General features: G+C 51.7%; 1 protein-coding gene across 4 annotated transcripts in view; it reads left to right on the top strand.

Moving 5' to 3' along the window:
* Positions 1-21,506, top strand: part of ETV5 (ETS variant transcription factor 5) — a 37,997-nt gene that overhangs the window by 11,181 nt on the left and 5,310 nt on the right. For 3 of the 4 annotated variants that reach the window (XM_030575501.1, XM_030575499.1, XM_030575500.1), the window contains exons 6-11: positions 6,002-6,131; positions 7,064-7,351; positions 13,315-13,571; positions 16,557-16,619; positions 17,690-17,758; positions 18,064-18,233. In XM_030575501.1, the coding sequence (XP_030431361.1) occupies positions 6,002-6,131; positions 7,064-7,351; positions 13,315-13,571; positions 16,557-16,619; positions 17,690-17,758; positions 18,064-18,233 (977 nt within the window). The remainder of the gene's footprint in view (positions 1-6,001; positions 6,132-7,063; positions 7,352-13,314; positions 13,572-16,556; positions 16,620-17,689; positions 17,759-18,063; positions 18,234-21,506) is intronic. The other variant, XM_030575502.1, reaches the window with a different exon arrangement.

The following is a 21,506-nucleotide window of genomic DNA, read 5'->3' as shown; positions in this document are numbered from 1 at the left end:
GTAATTATTGGCTTCATACAGCAATGAACACTGCCTAAGTTCTCATGCATTTAACCCTCCATGTCCTGCCTCTTTTTTCCCCAACCATCCAAACTGCTCCATTCCACACCTCAGAACTCAATACCCAGTCCAATGTCTTCCAGCTGCCCCAGCGCTAAGCCAGCCAGGAACAGCTTTGTATGGGGTGTGGGGACAGCTTTGCTGCTTCAGGGGATTGGAGAGGACTGGCCTGTGTCCCCCACCAGCAGAATCCTTGGGGTCCTCTTTTGCAGGAGCCATTAAGTTTCGGAGAGGAGGAACTTTTGCAGGTCGCTTTCTTTTGGCTAGTGGTGATAGCTCCATGAAGAAGGTGGAGACTATTTAGGTGCATGCTGGCATCTCGCTGGAATTCTAGCTGCCTAACTCAGAGCTGGTGTTATTTCAGTAGGGAGAAAGGGGATACTGCATTGCAGCTCTTAGCTTTTGAAGTAAGGAGATCAAAGCTGAGTTACTGAATGAGATGTGCCCCTCCTCCACGGCAGACCATACCCCAACCAAAACAGAGTATATACAGTAGCTGACAAACTTCAGCTTCAAAGTACAGTGGGGAGGAAAAATCCTGTAAAAGTAACTGGATTAGCCCCAACTTTTTGTGCTGCTTCTCTGGCTACAAGAGCTGGAACAGAATGAGGAGCATCTTGACCCGCAGAGAAGACGCTAGCCTGCTAATGATGTTTCCTCTGTCTCCTACTATAGAGGCAACATCTCTAAAATATCTAGCAGAAAATATAACTGCTGAGAATAAACCAGATTTCAGATCATAGAACCACAGAAGATTAGAGTTGAGAGAAACCTCAGGAGGTCATCTAGTTCAACCCCCTACTCAAAGCAGGACCAACCCCAACTAAATCATCCCAGCCAGGGCTTTGTCATGCTGGGCCTTAAAAACCTCTTAGGATGGAGATTCCAGCACCTCCCTAGGTAACTCATTCCAGTGCTTCACCACCCTCCTAGTGAAATAGTGTTTCCTAATATCCAACCTAGACCTCCTCCACTGCAACTTGAGACCATTGCTCCTTGTTCTGTCATTTGCCACCACTGAGAATAGTCTAGATCCATCCTCTTTGGAACCCCCTTTCAGGTAGTTGAAGGCTGCCATCAAATGGGAATTAACTTCTCCCAAGTTATCTGAAACCAAGCTGTGAGTGGTTCCTGACCCTGTTTGACAGCTGGCTCCCCAACCGCCAGGGTAGACCTGCACATGGCTGGGTCTGCCTCACGGGACCTTCAGAGCCACAGTCCTGTTAAGCCTGATCAATGCGAAAATAGCTGCAACTTCAGCAAACAAGAAAGGTTAAATATATGGGGCTGCCTGTCTGAAAAACCCCAAGGTGCCGTTCTGTTGAGTCTTGTGGAAGCAGGTTCCAAAACCAGATGACTCCTAAGGCTTTGATAACCCATAATCTGAAGCTTTATATTCCGGGCTTTCTACAGCCATGGACTCTGCCTTCTGCATTGTGCTGTCTAGCAAACCACTGCCTCCCAGTCCAGTGGTGTGAGAAGGAAAAGCAGATTGACTAGCATGCTGCCAAAGGGCAGGGAGTGCTCCAGAGACCAGAGCTCCACTAGCAATGTCTGAGCAGGGGAATTCCTACTCCCAGGAGCTTAGCGGACATTGTAATGGTGTAGCAAAACCTCACTGAATCAGACGGGAGCCACCCATGTCTGTGCTGTGTCAAAACTTGTAGTTGCCCCAAGGTTTGAGCGGGTCTGTCCTTGTAAAACACATGGGTCCTTCCTGTTTCTATCTTCACAGTTTCAAAAGTATTGGTCCACGATCGCAGAAGGGGACAATCTGCTGGTGGGGTTGCTTGTGTGCTTCCCTTGTGGAAGGCTTCTGGGGATGTGCATGTGAGCCGTTCACTCATGGAGGAAAAGCTTCCTGACTGTAAAATCTGCTCAAGAAGCTGGGCTCTCCAGCCTGGTTTGCTGCTGACTCTTGGGAGGAAGTGTTTAATTGGGGGTTGTACTCCAGGCAAAGCTGCCTAGTAAAAAGTATTGTCCATATTCTTGACCTCAGTTCAGGGGTGAGTCTTCCTGTTCTCCCTCAGGAGTAGGATGGCATCTTACTGTATTGCTTTGAGGGCTCCAGATGAAATTTGGAATCCGAATTAGGACCTGGCAATAAATACTCAGTTCCCGTCTGGACAGTAAAGCCTAGTGTTGGGAACCAGCTAGTGAGGGGATTCACAGTGAAGTTGCTCTTTATAGAGCAGATCTGTCTAAATGGCTTCACAGTCACTTTACTGCAAGCAACTCTTCATAGTCATTCCTTGACTGCCCTGATACCATCCACAAACATACAGGTGAGACCCTGTGGAGTGAACCTTAGCTGTGTTGTGCACTGGGATCACACCCACAACAGTGGCAGCTCCCTATTTCTCAGTCCAGAGTGCTCAAAGAATGGGGCTTGGATTATGATGTCTGACAAGCTGTAACAGTACATTCAGCTTTACAATGGCCAGATAAACAGCTGACTGGACAAATGAACCAGGTGTGCGCCGAGGCATTACTTCTGTAGTTTGTATTTTGCTAATCTGCGAATGTTCTGTCCTTCAGTGGGTCTTGTTCATTTGCAGGTTAGCAGGTTTCTGCTGTATTCATGCAGTTACGAGCTGCACTGCACTCAGTCTGTGCACTGGCTCCCTGCTGTGCCTCAGAAGCGTTGTTCTCTAGAACTAAACAGATGTTTCATGTAGCCTCTGAGGTGTATTGTAGATATGTCAACAGGCCCTCTTTAAACGCACTCCTACCATGAGCTCTCAGGCCCATTCCCCTTCAGCACAGTCACCACAGTTCTGCCCTTTCAGGGTCTGTCTATGCTGCATGCTTAGCCTGGATCTGTGGGACCCGGGCATATGTTCTAGGTGTTTCCAAGCCAGTTGTTGAGCATTCACGCTGCTTTGCAAACCTGGGTTTACAGCTGGTGGACCTGGGAGTCTCAGCCATGCTAAGTGTCCATACTGCACTACTCAGATCTTCTGACTAGGATCTGCATCTTGACGTATGTCCACCCTACAAAATGACAGGGCTTGGACCTGAGTCCCAGCAGCCTTTGAGCTCTGACCCATCCCCCAGCAGGGCCTTAGGACCTGGCCCCTGAGTGCTTGCTGATCTGCATCAGATTGATTTGTTTGTGGACAGAAGTGGGACTTGAGCTTAGTGTGCAGCGTAGACATACTCTCAGAGGCAGGCTCTGCACCGCCTTTCTTCCTTATTTGTGCTCCTCCGCTGCCCCAGTGATCATTAATGCCCTTGCTTTGCACGATGGGAACATGCATTATGCTAAGCACCATCAGACTATTTCTGATGTGGTTATCGCATATCTGAGCCTCTGGCGGGCTGCCATCATGTCTGCTGCTCATCCCCCTCTGCTGCCTTCTCGCTCATGGAAAGAGCCAGCAAACACCATTTGTGTTAAATGGAGTCTGGAGGAGGGGTTGCTCTGTTTTTAACTCCCTTCCCTACTTGAAAAGGACAGCATGGCAGGCAAGCGTGGTCCAGTCACCAACTCAGAAGAGCAGCATGTGATGTTCTACCCATACCCCAGCTGGGAGCTGTGGCAGTTCTCTTCTTGCAATCAGCAGACTCCCCCAGAGGCTGAACGACACACTTGCTGGGCCAGAATCCTCGTGTTTATCTTTTTGCTTCTTCCCAGAGCTATGCCCAATACCAGCCGATGGTGGAAGGTGGCTGTCTATACTTAAATTGCAACAGTGGCACAGTTGTAGTGCTTCAGTGTAGCCACTCACTACAACCACAGTGGCTATAGTTAAACCACTGCCCCGAGAGAATTTTTCTGTCAACTTAGCACTGTCTGCAACAAGAGGGGTGAAGGGTTAATAGGCTAATTAAGTAGGGGGTGTGTGGATTTTTTGCACTCCTGCTGACATAGCTGGGTCAACATAACTGTTTAGTGTAGACCTGGCCTTAGTCTCTGTGTTTTTCTGTGCAGGGGCTAAGTTTGACTGGCTGACATTTCACCCAGTGAATGGCCCACTTCCATTTAAAAGACACAGGGAAAATCTCAACCGGCTTTTCATAACTGCAGAGACCAGAAGGACACTTTTTTTTTTTTTTTTTTTTTTTTTTTTTTTTTTAATAACCTACTCTGAGCTCCTGCATGACACAGGCCGGAGAGCCTCATCCAGTCTTCCCACTACCCGCAGGGGAACCTGTTGGATTTTTCCAGCCTCGTCGCCAGCCTGGTTTGTCTCTAGGGCCGGTGGCAGTCCAGTGAAGACAGTCAGGGCCTGTTACTGGAGCAGATAGTTCTGCTGGTGGGGTCAGGCCCAAGCTCTTGTTCCGTCGGTGACCGTTTCAGTGGCACTCTAGCTCCCTGCAGAGCGGGGAAAAGTGTAGTTGTTTCTTGTGGCTTGGTGATCATGGGTAGCCGCTGAAGAGACCAGCTTGTAGAATAGTCGCTGTTGTTTCTCAGAGCTGCGGGAATTCTGCTGGTCTCATATTAAAGAACTGTGATCACTCCTAGACATCAATGATACTAGGACAGGGGGAGAGACTGGCTCCCTACTAGACGCCATGTGCCACTCTATATGGGGAGTAAATACTGCCCTCCCACAGTTCCAGGTCAGTCTCCTCTGGCCAGGGCTGGTGGGGAAGCTCGGGTCTTGCTTCTGCACTGCTCTCTTGCTCCTTGGGGTGTGGTGCCACCACACACTCGCTTGCACTGGGTGAATTGCATGGATTGGGGCTCCGGCATCTGCACTGAGGTACTTCAGTCCCTTGCTCAGTGGGTAACCCCCTCCTCCCCACTCATGATGCACAGCCAGATCTTGCTTTGCAGCTGGCTTCTTCAGACTGAGCACGAAGCTTACATACCTCACAAGATCCTGCCTTTCCCAGAATCCCTTGCTATCAACCTACTTTCTAGTGGAAATCAGAACCAGGCTGTGCGAGGCCTGAAGCATCCCTTAAAGGGCCAGCATCCTATTAAAGTCCCCTCCGCTCTCTTTCCCAAACCCCTGTCTGTAGCTGAAGCAGCACAAGTCCCCAATCACTCTGACAAATGGTATTCCCTTTGTGGGAGATGGATGCAGCCTGTATTCCTACATCCCGCTCCACAGGTGAGAGGGGCCAGCCAACAGACTCTGAGTCCACCTCTGAAAGGCACAGCTGTGCTGCCTCCTTGCTGAGAACAGGCTGGAGGCTTGTCCTCCACGTTAGCTTGTGTGTCCCTTCTTGGGGGTCCTGGCCCCTGTGTTCTGAGGCAATGGAAGGCAGATCTGCTCGCAGTTACTGAGTAGTGTTTGGATTGCAATGAGGATGGCGAGGGTCACTTTCTGTGCGAGAAACAGCATTGATTCTTGGCCCACCTGTGCCAGGCTGCTCGTCAGGAAGCTCCTGGCTTTTGAGGATGTGCTCGGGCAATAGGAAGCGGGAGTGGATTTTGATGTCCTTGATAGAACAGATTACAGCCAACAGGTCTGTCTGCTATCTGAAACCACTAAGATACCAAGGCCTGCTCCTTTAAATTATGGGCCTTTCCCGGTGCCTAGCCAAAACTCCCTCCCTCTGCTACTGGGCAACATGCTGTGCACAGTTTCTGCTTGGATGGCTGCCCTGTAGTCTGAGGCTGAGTTCCAGTGGTGCAATAAGCAGGTCGCTTGCGAAGGATCCTCTATGATAAAGGCGGTGTGTGAATGTAAGCCCCATCTCCTGAATGGTGCATGGGGATCATACGTTACTGTCACAAAACTGTGGCTGAAATTTCAGATTTTAAGCATAAAGGGGAGTAAAATTAGAGATTCTGCTCTTAAAAAGGATTGTGTTGCGTACTAATTAGTGCGTGCAGTTAAGTGTTTTAAGTATCCATCCGTTTCCTTCTCCCACATGGCTCCCCGCTCACTGAAATTCATGCCAGTGGATTGCAGCCATAGTCCCAAGTATGGAGACTGATAAGCTGTGATGCATGTTAGTCACTTGTTTCCTCCTCTGATTTTAGTGGTACTTCACGCCCCACCTCCGACAAAGATCAAGCGGGAACTCCACAGCCCTTCCTCTGAGCTGTCGTCCTGTAGCCGTGACCAGGCTCTCTCTGCTAACTATGGAGACAAGTGCCTCTACAACTATTGGTAGGTAGAACTGAGATTCGTCCCCTGGGCTGCAGAAGGTGGGGGTGGCATGGGGACTGGGAAGCATGGAAACCAGACAGCTGGAGAATCCATCTGAGACAGATGTTGTCACCTCTGTGTTGCTAATGAAACCCCCTCTAGGCTTAGTTGGAGGGGAGATTTGAAAGAGCATTCGCTTTGAGAGCTAGCTTCTTACTGATTAAATTCCTGAGCTCGCAGAAGTGAGGGCAGTGCCAGGCTGCACAGAGCATCAAACTTCCTTGTGTTTCCGTGAGCACTGTTAGCAATTGCTGATTTAAGTCGTGAAAACAACCCTAAATACACAAATGGGCAGGATTGGCTTCTGAAAGATGTTTCTTTAGGGCTGTCGTATGTTAACGTGCACCAGGGCAGTTGTTTAGACATCCCAAAGGCTGCAGGAATCCTGGACAGCGCTGTGCGTGCAGGCTCCTTCAGGATGCTCATTTCCCTGGAAATGAAATCTACACAGCTCTCTAACGCATAGTGCCATCTAACTGCTAGTGAGCACTAGGTGATGATCAGCTGCATGTTAACTACTAGTATCAATTAGCAGCAGTTGGTCCATCAAACAGGTCACCACTAACTCCTGCAGAATACACTGAAAACAGGCCTGAAGGGGGTTGGGGGGAAATGCGACAAGTTATTCTCTTACTTTTAATGAGTGGAAGCTAAAATTATCTTTGAGGAAAACGTGTGGCAAGTGTTAAAGCAGGCCCCTGTGACGCAGCCTGTCTGTCACTCTTGTGAAGTACAAAGATTCCCTTGGGGCTGCTAATGGATCGGGCTGTGTTAGCGCTGTCACTGCCTGACAACCAGGAATGCAAACAAGTCTGAGTTGTTCTAAGCAGTGGGTGAAGCAGCGTGAAAGCTGTACTCACTACATCGTGGTCCTCTCCATCTTCTGTTCACAGTGCCTATGACAGGAAGCCCCCAGCTGGGTTCAAGCCATTAACCCCACCTGCCACCCCCGTGTCCCCTGCCCAGCAGAGTTCCTCGCTTCCTCACCCTCCACCCGCTGCATCAGTGCAGGCTGCTGCCCATGTTGCCCCAGCAGGCCTGCTGCGGGGGACCCCCCCGGCGTCTGCCCCGCATGCTCTCCAGGAGCCAAGGCAGCAAACGTTCGCTGTGCCCCGGCCACCTCATCAGCCCATGCACATGCCAAAGATGATGCCTGAAAACCAGTATCCAGCAGAGCACAGGTAATGAGCCAGGTTTGCTTTATCACATGGTGCATGCACAGCAAGAAGCCGGGTGTCTTGTGTTCTGAACTCTCTTTCCTCATTGGTTTTGCTCATTTGACCAGAGGCGACATGCAGGGTCACATGCCTCTTTTCCCTCCCCCCACCTCAGTTGGCATGTACTGAGCATGCTCACATGGACAGAGCATGCTCAGTAACACTGCTGAAGCCTGCTGCCCTCATGCCCCCCCCCCACTATTGGCAGGGATGGGTCATCTCTTGGTTTCACACCATGTGTTGGGGAGCGGAAATAGTTTTCTGTGGGGCACTGCGGTACCTGTGGCGTAGTTGCTAACATTCCTTCTCTAGTCCTGAAACCACAGGATTACTGTAAGCTGGGGTGGCTGGCTTGTAACAGCACACTTGTCAAGGTATATCACCTATTTCAGTGTCAAACATGAGGCAACTTTTCTTCTCTTTTCCCTCTCCTAACAGAGAGTGAGCCTGGGGGCTGCCTTGTCCTCCCAAAGGGAAAACAGGGTTACCTCTGACTCCAGTACAACAGCTTGCTGCTGGAAAGCCTTCCTTTGCCTTCACACAGCACTAGAGAATCCTGTCTCGGGGCTATGTCTTGGATCCATGCCTAGAGGGCTCTTCTGGCAGTTTGCTTCATTGCATAAATGATCGATGTTAATATTGGAAACTTCTTTGCTGTAGTTTACACCAATTACTTGGATCTCTGCGGATTTTTCTCTGAGCTCTTTTCTTTTCAAAAGACGCAGGTCAGCAGCCTTGGAGACTGTCTGGGCTCTTCCCAGAAGAGACACAGCATTAGCCATGATGGCACTGACACTCTCCCACCCCCCTCGGAAATTTCTCTCAAACTACTATCTGGCTTGGGGGGTGGGGGATGACTTCCTCTAGGGATGAGCTGTTAGTTTGGTGTGTCTGCCCGTTTTGCTTGTCAGACTGATACTGCAGTAAATGTGCCGATCAGTACCAGTGGTGGGTTTTGTTGTAGAAGCTAGTCAAACAGCACTTGGACTGGGACCACTAAACTAATTTGATTTTAGGAAAAGGAGCAGCTAGTTCTTTGGATCACAGAGACCCAGGGTGGGATTTGAACTGATTTTATAGAGGTGATAGGTTCTGTTTGCTATCCATTCCCACATCGCTTCTGTTGTCACTTACTGATGGCAGTAATTGAGTCTCATCTTTAGAACATGCCTTTCACGTATCTGTAGATACACTTTGGGTATCTTGACCCCCTGCCCATCTCTTCCCTAGACTGAACACGTCCCATTCTCTTAAGACCAAGGAGAAATTGTTCTCCAAACCTCACATTGTATTGCTTTCTTCAGAATTCACTAGTTCCTTTAGAACATTTTTAGTGTGCTGCCCATACACTAATCCTCAGCTTGAGTCAGTACTATATTAATCTGTCTGAGTCAAGCCAGATTACCTTCTGCTTTTGCTATGTGACTCCCCCCTCCACAGAGCCAAGTAGATGAGGTTTTTTTGCTTTTTTTTGTGAATTGCACTGTTTCTCTGTTCCTGTTTGAAGTTTAATGCACATATGAAAACTGCAGAGCCTGGAGATTTATTTATTTATTTATTTATTTATTATTTATTTAACGGGCTTGTTGCAACGTTTTGTCACTTACTGCAAGAATCTCAGCTACTCTCTTCCTCCTTGAGAACATCCTTTAGTGGAGCCAGCACCCTGCCACCCTGTTCATACGGCCTTGCCAAAACTCCTGGCTGTACATCCTCCACCCTGGTTCAAGTCCTCCGAGCTTTGGGGCTGACATGCTAGGAGTATTTGTGTATTCTGCAAAACAAGGCAACATTCCCAACATGTTTTTTCCACTTCATCCCAACTTTCCAGCAACGCAGACCACAATGCGAAGCCCTTCTCTACGGTACCACTTGCTTGCTCATCTGTCGATGTAGTCATTCCCTCCTGTTTGGAAATCACTTGACAGTTGTGCTTCCTTGACTTCGGATTATTGTTGCTTTTATCGCACTTCTGCAGATTGTTGGGATTGTACTGTGTATTTTAACCATAGCCTCCCAAGTGCTTGTAAACCTTCCCGTTGCTGTGTGTCTGACACTGCTCCACGTTGTTTCTACTCGGTCCATTGCTGGAGAACACCATGACAGCCCACTTAGTTCTACCTTTCAGCCTGAGGCTGAATTTTATCAGTTACTCTGCTTGACTCTTGCCAAGCTGTGTATCCATCTTATTCCATCAAAGTCACCAGAGAGAGCTATGTGGAACATATCTGCACACACAAGACCGGCTGCAGTGACAAAGATGTGCAAAAAAAGCATCTGGGTTCAACCTAGTTTAAACAGTTTGTTTGCTGTTTGTTCACGTCCTTTTCCTTAAGCTGGTGCTGCTAGAACCTGGGTAGGTAGATTGCTTTAAAAGACCTAGATGAGCTTTTGCCTAGTTCAGGAGGCAGGAAGTCTGCATCCTCATCTGTATTCCTTAGTCCGAGTTAGCCACGCCATTGATTTATTCCCTCTGAAGTGCCATAGACGTGCATAATGGTGCATTTAAAGATGGAATCTGCTGAAATAACGGGGGAATGGAAAGCGGGGTGCTGGTTAGCTACAAATGGAGCTGGCCTGCCTATCTGTCAGGTTCCCCTATTTCTGCCTCTGTAGACAGGCGCTTCGTTTTCCGCCTCAGCTGCGGGATATGGATCGATCCCACAAAGGAACAGGCAGGGCAGGTGGGGGCTATAGTCCAATGAAGGTCAGTGCACAAAGTTGGCTGCGCTTTATTTTAAGCAGGATGAGATGTGAAATGCTTCCCTAATCTGCACAAGTGGAAACCATAGGAACACAAGTCAACACTGGGCTTCAAAAGCTGAGCCCACCTCCCTGGATATATCTGTTCTCATCTTCCTCCCCCCCCCCCCCCGCTTTCCCCTACCCACTCCAAAAAAGCCCTAGTGAATGGCACTAGCATCTGAGGTCGCCTTGCAGCCCCCAAGCTCCAGACGACCTGACAGCTATGCTTGGGCTACTGGCTCGCACCCGTCCGGAAGTGCCTCTTCCTGCGGAGGCCATACCACCACAATGCTAGAGTTTCAGGCTGAAAGGTTAGAGGGGCACCCAACGGAAGTGGAGTAATCCAGGCCCGTCAGCTGCAAAGGATCCAGTTACAAAGGTCCCAGGGGCCTTGTTGCTTGGGAAAGGAACTGATTGGTAGAGATCGCCTTTCAAGGTGCTGAGATGTTGAGCAGCAAATTGTGTGGTGGGGGCTGGGCTGGGTTCCTGTCCACATCTCTCCCAAGTCACAGCACTCAGCCTCTGGAGCATTACAAACAGGCACGGATGCCTTTCACATCCCGATCTCCTCCCCTGCAGGCGCTGGCTGGGGGTTACCCGGCATACCCTCTGCCCGGGTACAGCAAATCATAACTTGTGCCTGCCACTGGCACATGCCTGGGCACCGTTCAGTGGCTTCCTTAACTGGAGCGTTGAGGATCCAGGAAGGATGTGTGACAAGATTTGGCAGCAGGTTACTTGGCTAGAGGTGCCTCAGATGGGCTGTGTTCTGCAATGGCCCAGGTTGATCTCTGCCAACTTGAGCATCCATGAGAGCTCGGAGGCCCACACCCCACCAGGGAGTTAAATGCTTAATCCCAGCCGCAGAGGCAGATTAGAGACCACTTGGCTTTCTCAGGTTGGAATGGATTCAGTGTTATGTAATTGCCGGCTCCTCAGTCCAAGCTGTGTGACAGCGCAGGAGCAGAACTTCCTGGGGCTCTTCTCTCCTCTGTCCCCTGTCTATGAGGTCTTGTCCTCAGCAAGGGGTAGGAACAGGGCTCCCTGGTCCCTGTGGAGGCAGGTATTCGTCTCACATGCTTGCTGTAAGGTCATGGCCAAGTGGACCCCTCTTCTGGGGCCTAGACCTTGCCATAGCCACGTCTGTGTGAATTTCCTTGATGCAAGCGGCCTTGTTTACCAATAGCTGGCTAGAGGGCTCTTGACCAAGGAGCCGGTAGCGATGGCCTGGCCAAGAGGGACTGAACTGACTTGCTCCAAATGCCCCACCCATGAAGATGGTGAAAAACCCGGAGAGGCAGGGGAAGGCAGTGACTTGTCATTCCCCCACCCTCATCTGGATGTAGCCTGGTGATGGCTCCCATAGCAGCACAGGAGGTAGGCGTGGGGAGGGGCCTAAGGCCAAGCTGCCCTACCTAAGAGTGTGTGTGTTCCCCTACTTGGATGACTGGCTAATCCAGGACAGTGTGGCACAGGTTACATCTCCTGATTCCATCTCTAGGGTTTTTTATGAGCTACCCAGGTACCAGCTTGTGCCTGGGGAGTGGAGCACTTGGGAGTTGGGCCAGATGTTGGAGGGAGTGAAACAGGTTTGGCCGGGCTGGGCCCGACCCACCTCTCATGAGCATCTCTTGACGTGGTCCGCACAAAAACTGCTTGAATGCTGCCTTCACCTGCCTGAGTCTGCCATGGGCTAAATCCATCCGGGCCCACATGGCTGCTGGTTTTGTCTTATCCTGAGTGGTGGGTTGACAAGGAACTGCAGAGACCCTGATCATAAAGTTCACATAGGGCTTGGTAGCCTAACTACACCCCATTTAAAAAGCCATCTGCACTGTGGGGGACCGTGGTGGTCCTGACAATGTTGCTGGTTCAGTTTGAGCCATGTTGCTCCTGTGATGAGCTAGCTTTGTGTGGAAAGCCACTTTCCAGATGGAGGTGACAGTGGTGCTCTCAACAAGGGAGCTCCTGGCCCACCATCTACCCTGTCCTCCAAGGAGACAATGGTACTGCGGTACCATCGGAGACTCTTCCCCAAGATGGTGTTCTACCAAGGCTGTAGCCCTGCCAACGTCCTTCCCCCACTGCTGCTTCAATTCCACAAGGCCCTTCTCCACATGTTTGGGTGTCACGGGGTTCTAACACCCCACTTCTCTTTTCATGTGCCTCAGGTCCCAAAGTAAAAGGCTGGCTGAATGCGAGTCACTGCTGTGAGCTGGCCCACTTACAGCCACCAGGGGGTCGGTCTCTCTCTCTCTCTCTCTCTCCCCCCCCTCGGTGCTTACGAGGGCCTTGCCTTCCTCTCCCCTCTGTTATCGCGTCCCCTGGTTTGGGGTCATTCTGTGGAGGTGATGGACTCGCTTTCTTTGGACAGCCTTTGCTTCCCACTGGCTGGAAGGGTCCATGGGTGGTAGCTAAAGCCTTGGGAGGGATCAAGACATGTTTTTCCTCCCCAATGCAATATGGCTGCCTGTAGAGTCCCAAACTCTAAGGTTTTTAGTCTCTATCTGTCTCTCCCTAGGGAGTAAGAAACCCAGGACTGAGAATCCTTTTATGATAACTGCAGAGAAGCAGGGTTACAAGCTGTCCCTCACCTCTCTTTAAAAGACCAAACCAGGCCCTTGGCCCAGCCCTGACCGGCGGTGGTGGCAGCAGCAGCACGCTCCTAGCCACGTGGGAAACCTCCCATCTAACCTAGTTCTCAAACTCCATAGTTCTCTGCTATACAGTCTCTGTGCAGCTACCTGGTAGGAGCTGGTTCCTCCACGGTGAATGGTTTGAGAGGCAATTGGAGAACGTGAATGCTCCCTGAGCCCTACTTTATAAATGCCCTCTCCATCCATTCCACAGTGCTTCCATATTGGCTCCTGGGGGGGAGTGGGAGCATTCCTCAGAAACCTAAGGCTGCAGCTAGTTAGCTCAGAATTGCAGCTCAGCTTCTGTTTCAGAGGGCGAGTGCATTTGACACCTGTAATCTCAAGTTAATGAATGTCTTTGGTGGGGTCCCTGGGCATTGCTAATAGCGGCTGGCAGTGGGGAAAACAGAGCTAGGTATTTTACTCTTGTCAGGGTAATGGGTGTGAGTTCCTGTGGGCTGCCTGTTCGGCAGAGCTGGGAATGGATGGTTTCACCATACAGTAACACCTCTCTCTCTCTTTCTCCTCCACCCCTCTCCCCCAAAGGTTTCAGAGACAGCTGTCTGAGCCCTGCCACCCTTTCCCTCCTCCGCCAGGCCTTCCTGGAGACAGTCGCCCCGTCTACCACAGGCAGATATCCGAGCCTATAGTCCCGGCTGCTCCGCACCCTCAGGGATTCAAACAGGAGTACCATGATCCCCTCTATGAGCACAGTGTCCCGGGCATTGCAGGGCCTCCAAGGCATGGATACCCGTCTCCAATGGGCATTAAGCAGGAGCCCAGGGATTACTGCATTGACTCAGGTTTGTATGGGAGTTGGGTCTCCAGCTCTGGAGATGCCACTGAAAGGTTTAGCCAGGACCCCACCTTGGTGCCTTTGCTGTAGTGTTTCTCATGCACAGGACCCTGGGCCCCGGGGCTTCACGAAGGCTGAGCACCCTTTTCTAAGGAATAGACCCCATTTGGAACTTGCGGACCTCAGCCAGTGCCTGTAAGGAGTGCGGTGTCTCAGAAAGGGAAACTGCTCCATAGGGTGGAGTGCAGGCACTGCAGCAGCTGCAGGATGCTGGCAGGGGGAGCGTGGAGAAGTCACTCCCTACAGGTCTGTTGAAGCCGAGCAGCATATCGGTTCATGCCCTAAGCTGGAGCAGGTGCTGCTATGCCCTCTCAGTCTGCTGGGTGTTTCCAAGCACAGCGAGGAACCAATGGCGAAGGGAACAGCAATGTTTACATACAGCAGCCTGTTGGCTTTCTCATGCCAACAAAATGCCTCCAAAGAACCCTTGCTGGCAGTAGGTCAATGCCCAGGCTTTGCTGAGGCCCTGTGGAAGGAAGCGCCTTCTGCCCGAAACCTAGCACACCATGTGCAAGCGGTCTGTGTGGCTGGAGTCCTTCCCCAAATGGCTGGGGTGTGGAGCAGGTTGATGCAGTGAGTTCCAGCTGATTCACACACTCCAGGCTAGAGCCGAGTTGTATCTTTCCCCATCTCCCAGTCAGCGCTGGGGGACTGCAAAGTGCCACTAGATCTGCTGCGCTAGGAGAGGAACGGAGCTGCAGTTGGCCCACCTGCCTCTGCTGAGGTTTAGCTGGCAACTTCCTCTAAGGTGTCTTGATGATGTTGCATTAAAGCTGTGACCTGTGTGACCTAGACGTTTCCCACTGTGGGTGTGGGAAACCGCGTCCCGCACGCTGCCTCCAAGATAATGTCTAACCGGGTTAGAATGTCAGATGATTCTTTTTATTTTATTTTTTTCATATAAAGAACAAGCATCAAGCACTCAACAGATGTTGCTGTATTTAAGCTCCAGTAATCTGCACAGCGGTCCTGCTCGACCGGGCTGCAGACCTATGTGCAGAATGCCGCCTCCTCCCCACCTTCCCTTAGCTCACGGGGGCAAAGGTTATCTGAGCACACAGTTATGTGGGCTCGGGCTAAGCTTTCCCCTTGGCCCCAGGTAGCCGACTCTGTTGACTCATTGTGTGATTTCTGCTGGCTGCTGACAGTGCAGGGCCTAGCTACACAACAGAAAATCCTCTAATCGCCTTAGGCCTAAAAATACAGTGACCTCTCAAAGGCAGGATTGAATGCAGTCGTCAGCAACAAAACGGAGCAGATGCGTGGGGAGGGGTTCTAAATTTTTAGAAGGACTCTTATTTATCTTCAACTTTCCTCCCTTCTCATGTTGCTTGAGCTATTTAGGAGAAGACAAAATATTGGGTTTGGTCTCTTTTTTTAAAACCATCTACTAACATGGATTGTTGAAACAGACATTTCCCTATTGAGTATCTCCAAATCGCCTTTGCAAGTCAATTTGGATTGCCTTTTCCAAACCAAGAAGGAGCCTATACTTTGTGCTGATAACCTCTCGCTACTCGTTTTGAGACCTTGTGCCATTGCAAAGAGATGGGAGTGAATGAGAAGGGGGCTATCCCTTGTAGGAAGAGGAGAAGAGCTGGTTTATAAGACCTCCAGGTTAAATATGCTGTACCTGCAGTTGCAGTAGCATATTCACACCCACAAATTCGGGACACCTCAGTTTAGTCTCTGATTTATCTTTCAAGTTGAATCCGAGGGGGTAAATAGTCATGTGGGCTAGGAATAGTTCAGAGCTATGAGCTGGCCTGTTTTCCGAGGCTTCTCATTTCCTAGATGAGAGGGAGTTCTGTGTTCAGAGAAGTCCGCAAGTCAAAGCAAACATTGAGTGAATGATCAATCTTTCGAACGGTCCCTGAAATCTTATGTGGGGAGCTCTCACCTCTTGAGCGCCTCTTGCTGCTATATGCAGTACTGCAGCCCTTTTCCTGATCCCAGGGCCCCTCGGAGGTTGTTGCTCTCGCCTGGTGGGTCTTCAATGGTTCAGCCTCTGGCTGGTCACACAGTGAAAACGAACCCTTCCAGGGTAGCAAAAGTCCAGCAAAACTGTCTGCCCTCACCTCAATCTTCAGCCCCAGCTCTGGGCCCTTCAGACTCCAACCTTAGGTTGGGCTGCCAAATGAGCCTCGTCCCCATCTCAGGGTTGACACCACTTCCCTGGGGAGGGAGGGAACACGGCGCCCCCACTGCTCTGGGTGCCAGCCAAGGGACCCAGCAGCCAAACACAGCTCCTTGCTATTCATTGCTGCTGCTTCCCTGGGCCTCTTCCCACTTGGGCCTCTTCCCACTTGGACCCTTTAGCCTCCCACCTTAGCTTGGGGTTGATGTTCCCAGGGCGCTTTTCTCCCCAGCTTAAGCAGGTGCAGCCCGGATCAAACCCTGGTTGCCCCTCAAGCTCCTATGGCCAGAGAGGAGCCCCTGTCCCTCTGGTCCCAGCTGAGCTCTGGCTACTTCTGGGAGGCCTCTCTAAGCAGGCCTGGAGGACCCTGCCTCTGCTGCTTCTGCCCTGAGTGGGAGTGGTGGGGACAGGCCCTGCCATAGGGTGCCAGAAAGACAGGGTGCGCCCTATCATATGTCACCACACTAGAATCGCTTGTAGGGCTGTGTGATCTTGCGGGGTTTCCTGCTCGCATGATGCTGCTAGTCCCAGGTGGGAGGCACACAGCATGCCAAGGAGCAGCACCAGGGTCCCGGGAGGATGCTTCAGCCCGTGATGGGGTGACACTGACCCCACCTAGCAAGCGAAGGTGCCGAGCCATTGCACCTGCTGACCACATGCACAACGGCTGTGTAACAGTCCCAGGGGGGCCAGTGCAGGGCTATCTCAGCAGGCTGCTTCTGCTGTGCCATCTGACCAGGGTGTAGTGCTGCCTGGTTCAGCACAGACTTAACTCGGCTGTTGTCTTGATTGCAGAAGTGCCTACCTGCCAGTCGTCGTACATGAGAGGAGGGGGCTACTTCCCCACAGGCCAGGAGGGTAAGTGTGCACGCGTGTACACAAGACGGAGCACTGCAGGGATGGCCATGGGTGCACAGTTGTGTGTCATTGACTGGGGCAGAAGGTTGTGAAGGCTGCTGACACAAAGGACCCTGAGAAGAGTGTCTCTTGACTGTGCTACTGCAGTAACAGAACCACCACTGCTTTAGAAAGGGAGAGGCCTATGAACTTCCCTGGTTTTGGTACCCACCCCCACCCATCTGTAGCTTCCTTTCTGTGCTGGGGTGAGTCCAGGACCACTGTGAAAGCAGGTGGAATGGCAAACCAGCGTCACTGCTGATTTAGAGATCCAATCTGCCCCTTACCAGGCGCTCTGTATCCTTCCGTACGACTGTTAAGACTCCCATTTACCGCAGCATGAGTTCTTCCTTCCTGCCCCGCTCTTGGGTGTATTAGACAGTGGTACCAGTGGCTGTGCCTGATGCAGCTGCTAATAATAGTGCATCTCCATTTCAACTGATGCTTCACCTGAGCTAACAGACCATCCCAGCTGTGTGAGAGAGCAAGGGGAAACCACGCTGCCTTGCTCAGCCACACATCTTGATAGCCGCATGCTTGGCTGTACCCTTTAGTCTGGGATAACATGTCTGATAGAGACAGTAAGAGGGTTTTCAGTTACTGGAGCTACATGGGGTGGGGAAGAGGAGAAATCTGAATGGTATTTGGCCAGCGGAGTGGCTTTCAGCTCACTCACTGAAATAGTCTAGACAAGTTTTCTGCCAGCAAATAGAATCTAACATTCTGAGGGCCAGGCCGAATGAGCCAATGCACCATTAAGCCCAGAAATGCGAGTGCTCGGATGTGCTTCTTGCAAGTGAAATGTGCTGACTTTCTAAAGCTGTTTTCTAAAGATGGGCCTCAAATAAATCCATAGTCTCTGTAAGCAAAGGGGGTAGCTGGCAGATATCCAGGAAATGTCTGATCTGGGGTTGGGTTGATTCAGTGGCACAATCGGCTAATCACACCTCTGCATCCATATCATACATGCTTCAGCACAGGTCACCTCTCCAGTCTGGACTGCAGCGCTAACAGGCATGCTTCCCTCCTAGGATTTTCCTATGAAAAAGATGCCCGGTTGTACTTTGATGACACTTGCGTGGTGCCGGAGAGGCTGGAAGGTAAGACACTGGCTGTAATGCGGCAGGGTGGGGTGGGGGCAGGCATGGAGCTGCCTAATAGAATTCCCATGGCCAGCTCTTCTGAGGAAAACAGGGTAAGAAACCCAAGCCTGTGGCAAAAGGATGCCGGAGCTGGGCTCTGTAGCCAGGCCCCACTCCCTGTCCATCACATGGTGACATCCTCTGGCAGCCTCATTCTAGGGTTAGAGACCAGCCAGGCTGGCCCCGAGTGCAGGAGACAGCAGGTCGGCGGCGGCCCTGCGGTGCTGGGAGCAGGTGATCTAACACGTCTCTCCTCCCACCAGGGAAAGTGAAGCAGGAGCCCACCATGTATCGGGAGGGGCCTCCATACCAGAGACGAGGGTCACTGCAGCTCTGGCAGTTCCTGGTCACACTCCTGGATGACCCGGCCAATGCCCACTTCATTGCCTGGACAGGCCGGGGCATGGAGTTCAAGCTGATTGAGCCCGAAGAGGTACGGAACCAGACACGAGACTTGCCAGTGGCTGCTGGCTTGGTTACAATCCAGAAACAACAAAATCCTCTGTTCCCAGCACGCTTCCTCGCAGTGCTCTGGGCATTGCCTGGTGCAGCGTGGGGGAACAACGGGGGAAGGGTTGAGTCTAATGGAGTTTAATACTTCACTGCAGCGGTCCCCAACCTTTTCCGGGTGGCGGGTGCTGGACGGCGAGCCACTGAGGACCGTGGCCGGCGGACAAGCATCTGCCGAAATGCTGCTGAGAAGCAGCAACGTCAAGAGGCGTCGTTGCTGAAATGCTGCCGAAAATCAGCGGCATTTCGGTGGCGATGCCTCTTGATGACACCGCTTTTCGGCAAATGCTTGTCCTGGCAGCCAGTATGCGGGCGCATTTAGATGCCCTGGCAGGCACCATGGCACCCACGGGCATTGCGTTGGGGACCACTGCTTTACTGGAAATTAATGACTGGCTTGAAGCCTCAGGCTGATCAGGGCTCTCTCCTTTCCACCCATCTCACTCTCTAAATGGCGGGGGGGGGAAGGGGAGGAGGGGAATAGGGAACGTCTTTGCTGGGGGCATGGAGTATGCTCTGGATCTCCAGAAGGGAGACTCGTGGGCACTGTGAGCAGGGGGCTGTGTACAGCTGCTTTGCAGCCTCTTGAGGGAGACTGGACAAGGCAGACAGAGCCTTGGGATGGAGCAAATGTAGCCTCCTTGGTATATGTTTGGGCAGTGGTGGGGAGTAGTCTGGCTCTTGCCCAGTGCTGGAGGAGATCTGAGACTCTGGCTCCCCTAGGATGGAGGCGCTGAGCTCTCCGTTTGTAGAGTCAGTGCTGGGCTAGCCATGCAGTCTGCCTCACACTGGAAATGCAGAGGGTACAGATGGGGTGAGTGCTGGAGCTTGCGCAGGAATATGGAGGTAGATTTATGGTTGGTGCTGTGGCCTCAGTCTCTGTAGGGGAAACATCCAGCAGTGAGATAGTTAATGTTGATATTTAGACTGTCTTTGCTAGGTTTCAGAGTCAACATACAGCACAGTGAAGGGAGAGGAGCAGTTCCCAGCTCTCAGCTGTCTGCCAGCTCAGGCAGGCACTGCTGCCTCTGCTATGCTGTGTTCCTGTGGGTGAATGATGTGTGTTTTCTGTTTGCTTACTTGGGGCTGTTTTGCTGTTCCAAGGCTAGAATGGTTTTCAAATGGACCTGTAGATTCTGGAGCAAGGGCGGGATTCCGCAGCCGGGCACTACAGGCAATTGCAGGTGTGGTGGCCATGACGCTTGCAAGTCCTGCCAGCAGCGTAGTCTGTAGCTTTCATTTTACATTGTCTGCTTTTGAGTGGTTTTCAAGATGTAAAAGCCAGCAATGCTGTCTCCACTGGCAACTGGAGCAATTAACCTGCAACTTCCAGCCCCAATTCCCGTCTCAGCAGACACCGAAAAGCAGAACTGTCATGTGGAAATATGTCCCTCCCGCCCCAGAACAGCTGGGAACCCCAAACAGAGCCATTTCGACTGCAAAGTGCAAAGGGGGGGGGGGGTTACTGCTTTGATGCCAGTGTAAGCCGTGCCCTGCTCAGGTTCGTCTGCTTAGGGGCCCATATTCCCACCAGCAGTGATGGTGCTTTGCCCAGGGCTGAGATGCGCACGTTGCCTTTGGAAGAGCGTTCCCTCTTGTGGAAACCAGATTGCCTCCTCCACAGCCCTGGTTCATATGTCCTTCACCCACAGGAGCCCATTGCTTTGTGACCCCTGCGGGCGACCCTGGGTAGGGTCCTGTGTCACAGCTTGTTGTCGGATCTTCTCCCGCCTGTAACAGCCCAATGGAAACGTGTTGAACAGATGGCATAAGCCCAGGTCTCCATGGGTTCTGCTATGTTAGAGCCCCAGATTGGTAGCAAGCAATCTGCCAACCAGGAGCCCTGGGTGCTTGTGTCATTATCTCCTATGCTGTAGCAGCCAGGTCATGCGCTCTCCCCGGGCACTTCATGAAACTCATTCCTTCCCTTTCGCTCTAGCATGTTTCCTTCCCTGCCCACAGTCCTGGGCTGGCCCAGCACTTGCCAGGTGCATTGGACACCTAGCAGGGTCCATGAGGTTTCCACTGTAGCTGTCAGCTCTGCCCTGGTGATCCCAGGAAGGCACTGGACTTCTTAAATCACCCTCTGTGAGGAGCATCAGGGCACATTTGCAGGGTGACGCAGAGGAAGAAGCAGTTTAAGTAATTGAAACCAGCTGCATCGCTGAGCAGTGCACTCTGGGTAATGATCCATAATCTCTATTGCGCTGTGCATGGAAATTGTGGTTTTCAAACGGCTTTTTTGGCAGGCTCCCTAATCAAGTGGCTTTGATTGTCTTCCAGTTGAGCACCCTCTGAACGCTGACAGACGGCTCTTCAGTCTGTAAATGCTTTCGCCATGAGTCTGCTTTTATTGCCTTGGGGGGGAGAATGGAGTTAAGGGAGGGGGCAGGGAATGCAAGGGGTGGGGGAGGTGGAACATGTGGCAAAAGCCCACCAGACCACAAGGAGCCATGGTCTCTGGGATGCCGCTGCCTCCTCCTTTGTGGAGGAGATACAACAGGAGTTATGTAATCTCCCCCGGCCAAGAGCAAGCTAGGCAGGGAAGCCAAGCTCTCTTCTGTCTTAGTGCTAAGTGGCCCACACACTCCTGGAGCAGTCCCCAGCCAGGGCCTGGCTAGCCATGAGTAGGCCTCGTGGGGCTCACCAGCGCACAGTGTCATGCAGCGGTGAGACGGACAGAGCTCTTCTGCGGCCCCCTCCATTAGCGGAGCCTTGATGCTAGAAAACGATTACGTAACCATAGCAACCGGGCTGCTTGGAAGCCCTGCATATACAAACGCTCCTCTTGTTGCATATGGAAGTGATGGCAGGAAGAGGCTGTGACTGAACAGACAGGGTGCTCTGGAGGCACTTCCAGAGCTGCTGGTGGGGAGGAGTGGGGGGATGCCTTCCTGCCTACAGTGCTGTAGCACCTTACAGCTTTCACTGGGGAAAGGCCAATGTGGGGGGTGGAATGATAGCTGGGCTTCCTTTTCCCTCCGGAGGTCGCATCTTTGCTTTGAAGTGCTTAGATTTCTAGCAAATAAATCATTGCTGTTCTGCTGCCCCTTGTTAAAGAGACTGAGTGTCTGTTATCAGGAGCTGGCTCCACAATCTCTGTCCATTCCCTTCCATGAGCCATGAATAGAGACCAAATCACTGAACCTTATAGAAGAGGGATCACCGATTCCTCTTAGGCTTGGAGCAGGGAAGG

Source organism: Gopherus evgoodei, chromosome 9 (genome assembly GCF_007399415.2).
Source record: "Gopherus evgoodei ecotype Sinaloan lineage chromosome 9, rGopEvg1_v1.p, whole genome shotgun sequence".
NCBI lineage: Eukaryota > Metazoa > Chordata > Testudines > Testudinidae > Gopherus > Gopherus evgoodei.
Note: the sequence above shows the minus strand (reverse complement) of the source record. Positions and strands in the feature narration are given on the sequence as shown.